Source organism: Nerophis lumbriciformis, linkage group LG10 (assembly GCF_033978685.3).
Source record: "Nerophis lumbriciformis linkage group LG10, RoL_Nlum_v2.1, whole genome shotgun sequence".
NCBI lineage: Eukaryota > Metazoa > Chordata > Actinopteri > Syngnathiformes > Syngnathidae > Nerophis > Nerophis lumbriciformis.
In genome coordinates, this window is record NC_084557.2 from 48774227 (window position 1) to 48786000 (window position 11774).

The 11774-nt window shown below is 43.4% G+C and overlaps 1 protein-coding gene across 1 annotated transcript in view; it reads right to left on the bottom strand.

Annotated features, from left to right (window-relative positions):
• Positions 1–11441, bottom strand: part of smad3b (SMAD family member 3b) — a 52903-nt gene extending 41462 nt beyond the window's left edge. The window contains exons 1-2 of the mRNA XM_061969492.2: positions 10950–11441; positions 119–312 (exon numbers count right to left, since the gene is read on the bottom strand). Coding sequence (XP_061825476.1) covers positions 119–312; positions 10950–11152 — 397 coding nt within the window. The 5' untranslated portion in view covers positions 11153–11441. The remainder of the gene's footprint in view (positions 1–118; positions 313–10949) is intronic.
• Positions 11442–11774: the final 333 nt, after the last annotated feature.

Sequence of the window (11774 nt, forward strand, 5' to 3'; positions counted from 1 at the left end):
GCGCGGCCCATTAATCGTTTTTTCTATTATATTTTCATGATCATGAGAAGTCAAAATCGAAATTGAGACAAACATTTGATTAATTGTCCAACCCTACATCAAAGGGAGTGGCACTCACTTGGCGTCTCCACTCTCTGGTAGTGATAAGGGTTCACGCACACTTCATCTTTCTTTGTATGGAAGGCGTATTCACAGTGGTCGACGGCCCTCAGCTCGTGGTGGGACTGCAGGTCGGGCCAGCGCCATAAGCGGCAGTAGATGACATGAGGGAGACCTTTTCTGTGCGAGACCTGGAGTCGACCGTCTAGTGACCTGAATGATACCAACAATTAATGAATTATTGATGAGGGGTCTATATTACAACAAGAACCATGTGGTTTTTGAAATGATGTTGAACACAAAATGAATTAGGTGGATGGGTAATGAGTACTATTATCTAAATTACAGCTCATAGTCTTCCCTGCATGTATGCAGTATCTTTTTAAACAATCCATTTCTACGGTTGCATCAATGCATAGTAAATAATATACCCAGGCATAAAACCACATTTCCGGCGTCGAATAGATGAGTGCTATCGGGTTTTTTCAAACAAATCATATATGTTTTCCTGTCACTTACTCAAGCACTTACACACTCAGGGTATGAACATTTCATCCAACCATTGTGTGTCTGGCAGTGTAGCCATTTTGTGCCTAGCAGCAGAGCCATTGGGCGGGCTGATCGCTCCCCGGTGTTCATTCAGTCAGCACATCAGTGCTGTCGTTAGCTACTGTGCTAAAGGCTTTGTGTGCCTTTTAGCCTTTTTACAGCAATTTTCTTGTTTTGCTATCTCAGTATGAGTCCAAATAGAACAATGGACAAGCGATGTGTGGTTTGAAAGATTCAGGAAGTATCCACAGCGTTGTCGATACTGCCTTCCCCTCTTTCTTTTGCTGCACGTTAAAAAGATTAACTGACTTGTTATGTTTGTTTAATACACAATACTGTATAGCACCTATTTTGTGTTCAAAGTGTACAACTTTTACAAAAATAAGGGCTTTTGTCGAAGCCGGAACCCACTATTTATGTTTACATTGTTTCTTACAGAGAAAGTTGCTTACAAACTTTTCTATTTACGAACCCTGTTGAAGAACCAATTAAGTTTGTAAAATGAGGTTTCATTGTACAGCTTTTATGATGGCATACAATAGATTATTGCTATTTCCATTATATCCTAAGGCAGTGATTTTCAAACCGTTGTAGCGGTAAGCCAAATAATCACATACCGTATTTTCCGCACCATAAGCCGCCCTGGGTTATAAGCCGCGCCTTCAATGAACGGCATATTTCAAAACTATGTCCACCTATAAGCCGCCCCGTGTTATAAGCCGCATCTAACTGCGCTAAAGGAATGTCAAAAAAACAGTCAGATAGGTCAGTCAAACTTTAATAATATATTAAAAACCAGCGTGATGTGGGCGCGCATGGAGTCGTATATCAACATGGACGGAGCTGCGTGAAAAAAGCCACCTGGCCTCTTCGCGTAAACTTACCTTAACCACTCGCTCATCTTTTCTTCATCCATCCATCCCTTCGAGTTAGCTTTTATGATGACGCCGGCTGGAAAGGTCTCTTTTGGCAAGGTCTTCCTTTTGAATATCACCATGGGTGGAAGTTTCTGGCCATTAGCATGGCAAGCTAGAACCACAGTGAAGGATGACTTCTCATTCCCTGTGGTGCGAATATTCACCGTACGTGCTCCCGTTGTATCCACAGTGCGGTTCACAGGAATATCAAAAGTCAGTGGAACCTCGTCCATGTTGATAATGTTCTCTGGCCGGATCTTTTTTTCAGCTATCTTGTTTTTACAATATGCACGGAAAGTAGCCAGCTTTTCTTGAAAGTCTTTAGGCAGTTGCTGTGAAATAGTAGTCCGTGTGCGGATGGAGAGATTGCGTCTTTTCATGAACCGGAAACCTGTCGCTTAGTAGGAGCCATTTTGTGGTCTTTACAGATGTAAACACACAAAGGAAATGAAACGTAATATCCGCGCGCTTCTTCTCCTTCTACGCGGGCGGGTGGTTGCTTACAGTAGAAGAAGAAGCGCTTCCTGTTCTATGGGGGCGGGTGCTTACCTTGGCGGTTGCTTGCGTAGAAGAAGAAGCACTTCCTCTTCTACGGGGAAAAAAGATGGCGGCTGTTTACCGTAGTTGCGAGACCGAAACTTTATGAAAATGAATCTTAATATTAATCCATATATAAAGCGCACCGGGTTATAAGCCGCACTGTCAGCTTTTGAGTAAATTTGTGGTTTTTAGGTGCGGCTAATAGTGCGGAAAATACGGTAATTGAATATTGTAATGTAATGTAACTCATTTTTAAGTACAGTGTTTTAATTTACTATATTCAAACACAGTGTTACTGTTTAAACCAGGGGTGCACATACTTTTTCTGCAGGCGAGATATTTTTCAACTGACCAAGTCGAGGGACTCTACCTCATTCATATACAGTATATAATTCATTTTTGTTAACAGGTTAAAGGTGTTTAATGATAATACACGCAAGTTTAACACATATAGATTCCTCTCTTTCTTAAAGACAAGAATATAAGTTGGTGTATTACCTGATTCTGATGACTTGCATTGATTGGAATCAGACCATAGTGCTGATAACATCCGCATTTTCAAATGGAGGAGAAAAAAAGTCCTCCTTTCTGTCTAATACCACATGAAAATGGTTGGTTTTTGGCATCTTATTTGTCCAGCTTTCATACTCCTTTTTATACACTTTACAAGAAATACATTGGCGGCAAACTCCGTAGCTTGCTGGCTAGTGAACACCAGCTTTCTGAGACTCTTATTTTGTTAACGCAAGCAGGATGAAGCAGCGCTTTTATTGTGAAGATAGGAACTGTACAGTCGGTGTTTAGAGTTTTGACGGCAGGTACGGCACGAGAGTCTGTTGAAATAAAAAGTGTTTCTCGCCTTCCTCTCGGTCATTTGTTATTGACCTCGCAGCAGCCAGCGTCATCTCACAAGATCCTCGGGTGCCGTGAATGTCAATCAAGTGACAAAAGTGACGTCTTAGTGAAGATTGATGATCGCTAATTTTTAGGTCTTATTTTTTTAATGCCTGGTAATTGACTGACACACCCTTTGCGATCCACCGGTAGCTTGCAATCGACGTAATGGGCACCCCTGATTTAAACTGTGCGTAATAAAGTGGCATAAAATAATAAATATACTTGTTAAATAAAGCTTCAGCCTTGATTTTAATGTATATTTAGACCTACTACACTACTGTATTTTTAATGTTGGTGGTACTTAGAGAGCCAAGTTTTTCCTGAGGTGGTACATGGTGAAAAAAGTTTGAGAACGAGGTGCACGTTGTCTCCAACAAGTAACCAACACGATTTGGAAGAATCTACCGGACTATAAGGCGCACTTAAAATCTTTTTTTTCTTTCTCAAAACTCGGTGCGCCTAATGTAAGAAACAAGTTTGGTTGAGCTTACCCACCTCGAAGCTATTTTATTTGGTACATGGTGTAATGATAAGTGTGATCAGTAGATGGCAGTCAAACATAAGAGATAAGTGTAGGCTGTACTATGATGGCAATATGACTCAAGTAAACAACACCAACATTTTAAATGTTCCATTGAAAATCTAGAACATTACACACGGCGCTCAAAAATCCATCAAAATGTTTTAGTATGACGTTGGTAAGCTATGAAGCCACACCACTTGATGGATTGTACTGTGCTTCAACATACCAGTATTATTATGGTGTGTGTATAAGGTAAGACATTATCTGCCCTTTTGTTTCGCAATATTATGCAATAGCAACTTTTCTTACCTTCTGGTACCTGCTGATCTGTATTTGGGATCTGTATAAGTCCTGAAAAATTGTGCACGTCCGCACCGACGCCGTAGTCAATAAGCTTCTTTTTTTCGTCCATCTTCTTGTTATGGGACATTCATCCTCCACTGTTGCCATTTATAATATAAAGTAGTTTAAAGTTCTTACTTACATATGTCAGTAAACTTGCCATGAAAGCACTAAAACATACCGGTGTAGTGAGTTATTCACCCAAGGAACTTTAGTTATTGGAGTTCCGGTCAGACGGTTTTTCACGGGACACATTTCCTGTGTTGTTTCCGGATGAGGAGATGCTCCGTTATTGATTGAAGTAAAGTCTGAATGTTATTAAAACAGTTAGCACCATCTTTTGACACTTCTTCCACTCCCGTCCTTGCACGCGACACCGCTGCAACAAAGATGACGGGGAGAAGACGCTGCCGAAGGTGAGCCACGTAAATAAGACCGCCCTCAAAACGGCGCATCCGGAAGCGACTGTCAGAAAGCGGCTTGAAGATGATGTGTAAAACATCATCTATGCAACATTTTGACCAAAGAACCACCATTACATGTTATGTAGACCACAAGGAAGTGTTATATTATAATAATATGACTCCTTTAATGCGCCGTATAATCCGGTGCGCCTAATATATGAAAAAAAAATAGAAAATAGACCATTCATCTTAGGGATGTCCCGATCCAGGTTTTTGCACTTCCGATCTGATACCGATATTGTTTTTGCACTTCCGATCCGATACTGACCAATACCGATACTGACCGATACTGGCCTATCCGAGCATGTATTAAAGTTTAAAGTTATTTAGCCTACTTAGTTGTCAGAATCATGTTGAAAAGGGTTATAGTACTCTTGATAACAACTAGCCAGCTGAATTAGGGGAGTTTGAATAATACACAACGGTTGGTAACAAGAAACGGACCTGTTTATTCAAGGATAAACACAAAATAGACAAAAATATTCATGACAAACAGAAATGGCTGGGCGATATGGCCTTTTTTTAATATTACGATATTTTAAGGCCATATTGCGATACACGATATATATGTCGATATTTTGCCTTAGCCTTGAATGAACACTTGATGCATATAATCACAGCAGTATGATGATTCTATGTGTTTTGATTGATTGATTGAGACTTTTATTAGTAGGTTGCACAGTGAAGTACATATTCCGTACAATTGACCACTAAATGGTAACACCCCAATAAGTTTTTCAACTTGTTTAAGTCGGGGTCCACTTAAATTGATTCATGATAAGATATATGCTATCAGATATATACTATCATCATAATACAGTCATCACACAAGATAATCACATTGAATTATTTACATTATTTATAATCCAGGGTGTGGAGGGGGTCGCCGGATGTAAGTGTCAAAAAGACAGCCAAAAGAGTTTGATATGAGAATAAATCTACAGTTAAAATATAGGGTAGAAATGCACCTATTTGCACAAAATGTAGTCTTGATTTTCAAAATGTTCTTTCAAGGCTTGCATGTCTACATTAAAACATTCTTCTTCATACTGCATTTATATATGCTACTTTTAAACTTTCATGCAGAGAAGGCAATCACAACTAAAAAAATCACTAATTTTTTCATACGGTGTTGATCTGGAAATGTTTGCCTCGGCATTTTGATGGTGTGGACGTGTGGCACCGAACGGAGATAAGCGTCTCCACAGACGTTACAATATTTGAATAATGATGACGAAAACTGTTTTCTCTGTCGTGTCCGTGTGTCGAAAATTGTTATGCGCTTATTTTTTTATTAGATTTTGTGCGTGGCATATAATTGCTATGCGCAGAGGACGCTTAAACAGTGCGCAATTGCACAGGCGCGCACCTTAGAGGGAGCGTTGGTCACACGGCTGCGCTAGCATCACAGCTAACGTTAGCCATGCTGCTACCTCTCTGCTCGGGGAGGACGTATATGTATGTGACGTGTGTCGTGACAGTATGTGACGTGTGTAAGAAGGTGCGCTTGCTGTCTGTGAGAGGGAGACACAGGAAAGAGTGAGAAGAGCCTGTCGTGTAATGCCAGCAGCTAAAAGCAATTGCGTGAGAATTCACAGACCTGTGGATGTGTTGAAGGTGGGCTGGAAAATGCGGAACGGAATGTGGGAGCAGCAGAAAAGTGGAATGTATTATTTAAATCGGTGCGTTGGAAAACACGGACCGGAGTTTTTTTTAAAACTGGATCTGTATTGGCATTTTCCCATGCCTTGCCGATATCGGCAGCCGATCCGATCCAAATATCGGATCGGGACATCCCTAATTCATCTGCAGTGTGCCTTATAATCCGGTGCGCCCTATAGTCCGGAAATGACGGTAATCAGATTCTGGGGTTTATTTTGGGGATGACATTTTAATTTTAAAGCAGTAACCCCACACAGTATCCACCTTGGTGTTTATACATGCCACTGACATACTAGGCAACAGCCTTTCTTATTTGTAATAAGAAATCAAAAGGCACCCAAATACTGGGTGATATTTGAACACCAACATTGCACTTGATATGTCTCTTGTCTTTATACCAAATCATCTCACCTCTGTTAAACACAAAACAACTACTGCACAAGATAGAAATGCGATCCCTCTCGGGGATTTTTGACAGAGCCTCAGGCTAAATTCTGACAAGCCCTTTCCCACCACACTAGAGGAGGAAAGTGCAAGTTGGAAGCAGAATATAAAAAATGATTCCCTCTAATGCATTGAGCAGACTGCTGCTACTTTGTAAACCTGCAGCCTCTCAACCAGTGAAATTAAACCACAATCTAAACAGTGGCCCACGCCCTCCTGGAGCTTAAAGCGCATTCCCACCCAAAAAACTGGGCAACTATTATGATGACGTCACAAGAGGGGGACTCCAAAGTTCATAGGCCATCATCCCATAAGCAGAAATTTAAATAAGTCAGTCAGATAGTGATCTTATTAATCCAGGTGACATTGCCATCGGTCTTTTAGCACCAGTATTATACTGACGTGAACACATGTGACGTCACTGTTATTCCATCATACCCAAAGTCCAGTCTCATCATCCTCCGAGTCACACCTCCAACATGTCTGCTACATATACACTGCAATAAGTTAATATAGAAAACAATGCTTAAATGTTTTCTACTCACTCACATTTTGGATTTTTAGATTGCAAAGTATGACGCTTATCTAGTGTGCATCACAACTCACAAATAAATTATATATTTGAACGTGTCAACATTATTATGCAACAGGCAAAAAATTTTCTACATAAATGTCGATTTATGAAAGTAAGGCCTACATTTTCTAATTAGCTTAATGGGTTACAATTATGGGGGGGCTGTCTTGGTTGACAAGACTCTGCAGCATCGCGAGGACATCGGGGGAGGTACCTCTGGATTGACAGACCGGGGTGGTGGTTCCTCTCTTTAAGAAGGGGAACCGGAGGGTGTGTTCCAACTATCGTGGGATCACACTCCTCAGCCTTCCCGTTAAGGTCTATTCAGGTGTACTGGAGAGGAGGCTACGCCGGATAGTCGAACCTCGGATTCAGGAGGAACAGTGTGGTTTTCGTCCTGGTCGTGGAACTGTGGACCAGCTCTATACTCTCGGCAGGGTCCTTGAGGGTGTATGGGAGTTTGCCCAACCAGTCTACATGTGCTTTGTGGACTTGGAGAAGGCATTCGACCGTGTCCCTCGGGAAGTCCTGTGGGGAATTTGACTGTCTGATTGTGGCGGTCCGCTTCCTGTATGATCAGTGCCAGAGCTTGGTCCGCATTGCCGGCAGTAAGTCGGACACGTTTCCAGTGAGGGTTGGACTCTGCCAAGGCTGCCCTTTGTCACCCATTCTGTTCATAACTTTTATGGACAGAATTTCTAGGTACAGTCAAAGCGTTGAGGGGATCCGATTTGGTGGCTGCAGGATTAGGTCTCTGCTTTTTGCAGATGATGTGGTCCTGATGGCTTCATCTGGCCAGGATCTTCAGCTCTCACTGGATCGGTTCGCAGCTGAGTGTGAAGCGACTGGGATGAGAATCAGCACCGCCAAGTCCGAGTCCATGGTTCTCGCCCGGAAAAGGGTGGAGTGCCATCTCCAGGTTGCGGAGGAGACCCTGCCCCAAGTGGAGGAGTTCAAGTACCTCGGAGTCTTGTTCACGAGTGAGGGAAGAGTGGATCGTGAGATCGACAGGCGGATCGGTGCGGCGTCTTCAGTAATGCGGACGCTGTATCGATCCGTTGTGGTGAAGAAGGAGCTGAGCCGGAAGGCAAAGCTCTCAATTTACCGGTCGATCTACGTTCCCATCCTCACCTATGGTCATGAGCTTTGGGTCATGACCGAAAGGATAAGATCACGGGTACAAGCGGCCGAAATGAGTTTCCTCCGCCGGGTGGCGGGGCTCTCCCTTAGAGATAGGGTGAGAAGCTCTGCCAAAGTAAAGCCGCTGCTCCTCCACACGGAGAGGAGCCAGATGAGGTGGTTCGGGCATCTGGTCAGGATGCCATCCGAACGCCTCCCTAGAGAGGTGTTTAGGGCACGTCAGACCGATAGGAGGCCACGGGGAAGACCCAGGACACGTTGGGAAGACTATGTCTCCTGCGGGATCCCCCGGGAAGAGCTGGACGAAGTGGCTGGGGAGAGGGAAGTCTGGGCTTCCCTGCTTAGGCTGCTGCCCCCGCGACCCGACCTCGGATAAGCGGAAGAAGATGGATGGAGGGATGGATGGGTTACAATTATCAATCAAATCTTGGAGAATAATTAAGAGTACAAAAGCCCTTCAATTTATATATTTGTTAAAAACATTTAAAGTGATTTAGGTAGCCCTTTTTGTCTTTTAAGAAAAAATATATATATTTCTTAGTGTTATTACGCTCTGTATTTGCTTTTCTTTTCATTCCTTGATGTTGAAATTGCCTTGACTTGTGTGTGAATCATAAATGTATGTGTTGTTCAATAAATAAAAATAAAAAAAATATTTTAAATTAAAAAATTAAACATTTGAACCTCGGAGTCTTGTTCACGAGTGGGGGAAGAGTGGATCGTGAGATCGACAGGCGGATCGGTGCGGCGTCTTCAGTAATGCGGACGCTTTATCGATCCGTTGTGGTGAAGAAGGAGCTGAGCCGGAAGGCAAAGCTCTCAATTTACCGGTCGATCTACGTTCCCATCCTCACCTATGGTCATGAGCTTTGGGTTATGACCGAAAGGACAAGATCACGGGTACAAGCGGCCGAAATGAGTTTCCTCCGCCGGGTGGCGGGGCTCTCCCTTAGAGATAGGGTGAGAAGCTCTGTCATCCGGGGGGAGCTCAAAGTAAAGCCGCTGCTCCTCCACATGGAGAGGAGCCAGATGAGGTGGTTCGGGCATCTGGTCAGGATGCCATCCGAACGCCTCCCTAGAGAGGTATTTAGGGCACGTCCGACCGATAGGAGGCCACGGGCAAGACCCAGGACACCTTGGGAAGACTATATATCCCGGCTGGCCTGGGAATGCCTCGGGATCCCCCGGGAAGAGCTGGACGAAGTGGCTGGGGAGAGGGAAGTCTGGGCTTCCCTGCTTAGGCTGCTGCCCCCGCGACCCGACCTCGGATAAGCGGAAGAAGATGGATGGATGGATGGATGGGTTACAATTATCAATCAAATCTTGGAGAATGATTAAGAGTACAAAAAGCCCTTAAATTTATATATTTGTTAAAAACATTTAAAGTGATTTAGGTAGCCCTTTTTGTCTTTTAAGAAAAAATATATATATTTCTTAGTATTATTACGCTCTGTATTTGCTTTTCTTTTCATTCCTTGATGTTGAAATTGCCTTGACTTGTGTGTGAATCATAAATGTATGTGTTGTTCAATAAATAAAAATAAATAAAATATTTTAAATTAAAAAATTAAACATTTGAACCTCGGAGTCTTGTTCACGAGTGAGGGAAGAGTGGATCATGAGATCGACAGGCGGATCGGTGCGGCGTCTTCAGTAATGCGGACGCTGTATCAATCCGTTGTAGTGAAGAAGGAGCTGAGCCGGAAGGCAAAGCTCTCAATTTACCGGTCGATCTACGTTCCCATCCTCACCTATGGTCATGAGCTTTGGGTTATGACCGAAAGGACAAGATCACGGGTACAAGCGGCCGAAATGAGTTTCCTCCACCGGGTGGCGGGGCTCTCCCTTAGAGGTAGGGTGAGAAGCTCTGCCATCCGGGGGGAGCTCAAAGTAAAGCCGCTGCTCCTCCACATCGAGAGGAGCCAGATGAGGTGGTTCGGGCATCTGGTCAGGATGCCATCCGAACGCCTCCCTAGAGAGGTGTTTAGGGCACGTCCGACCGATAGGAGGCCACGGGGAAGACCCAGGACACGTTGGGAAGACTATGTCTCCCGGCTGGCCTGGGAACGCCTCGGGATCCCCCGGGAAGAGCTGGACGAAGTGGCTGGGGAGAGGGAAGTCTGGGCTTCCCTGCTTAGGCTGCTGCCCCCGCGACCCGACCTCGGATAAGCGGAAGAAGATGGATGGATGGATGGATGGGTTACAATTATTAATCAAATCTTGGAGAATGATTAAGAGTACAAAAGCCCTTAAATGTATATATTTGTTAAAAACATTTAAAGTGATTTAGGTAGCCCTTTTTGTCTTTTAAAAAAATATATATATTTCTTAGTATTATTACGCTCTGTATTTGCTTTTCTTTTCATTCCTTGATGTTGAAATTGCCTTGACTTGTGTGTGAATCATAAATGTATGTGTTGTTCAATAAATAAAAATAAATAAAAATATTTTAAATTAAAAAATTAGACATTTGAACGCGTATCCATGTCAATCAATCAATCAACCAAGCTGTGGTAAGTTGAATTATCACGACCGAATCAAGCAAAGCTGTGAAAAGTACTTTAAGGCATATTTTCGAAAGGACTCACAACGCACGCTATAAGTAGGTTACGCTATATTTTTTAGGGTTTTTTTTAACACAAGAACATACAACACATTAGAATTGTCATGTTGTGATGTTAGCAATGCTAAAGCTAACAGCTAACTACTACGCTGTGCTCGCTGTCAACAGCACGTTAGCTTGCTAGCTTAGCTTAGCTTAGCTTAGCTTAGCTTTAGCCAGCGCTCAGGCTCCTTACCTCGGTATCGTTAAACATTCCGTGTTGACATTCTGTGTCGTGATGGCCTTTTCCAACTCCTCCAATTGTCCCGTCTTCTTCAACTTCTTCACCAGACTTTTCACTGCCTTTTCGCACCATTTCTCCTCCTGGCCGTTCTGCTCGCCCTTCTTCCAACCGAGCAGCCTCTTCACGATCGGAGGCGTGAAGGGTAATATGGACATTTTTTTAAATGTCGAAATTAATTAATACTAGTTTGATTTTAAGTGCAGGAAGACATTTAAAAACTGTCGTTTCCCTCCAGCGAATGTATGAGCTAAGCCGCCTGCTTACTCGCCCTCTCCCCAAAAAGGTGGCTGGTAGCTGAGGGGGGGGCACCCTCTCTCGTCTCTGTCCGCTGAAGTCGACTGAATGTCGGTCAGAAAGCAGCAGAACACCCGCTTGTCCTCTTGCCTGCTTTTCTGTCGGCCCCTCCTCCTCCTGCTGCTGCTGCTCGCTGGTCAGCTGCTCCACCATCCCTCCACCTGCTGCATAAACATACTAATTTCATTCTACACAACAGTACACACATTACAAAATGGCAGTGTTACAAGTCACAGTCTCGGATAGGGGGTAAGAGAAAAGTAAACCGAGGCAAAGGGCTGCCGCCCTGGTGCATCTTTGCAGAAATAACGTAGGATGTTTTGTTTCATATAGTTCAGTGTTTTTCAACTACTGTGCCATGTAATTTCACCTACAAACCCCGTTTCCATATGAGTTGGGAAATTGTGTTAGATGTAAATATAAACGGAATACATCCATCCATCCATCTTCTTCCGCTTATCCGAGGTCGAGTCGCGGGGGCAG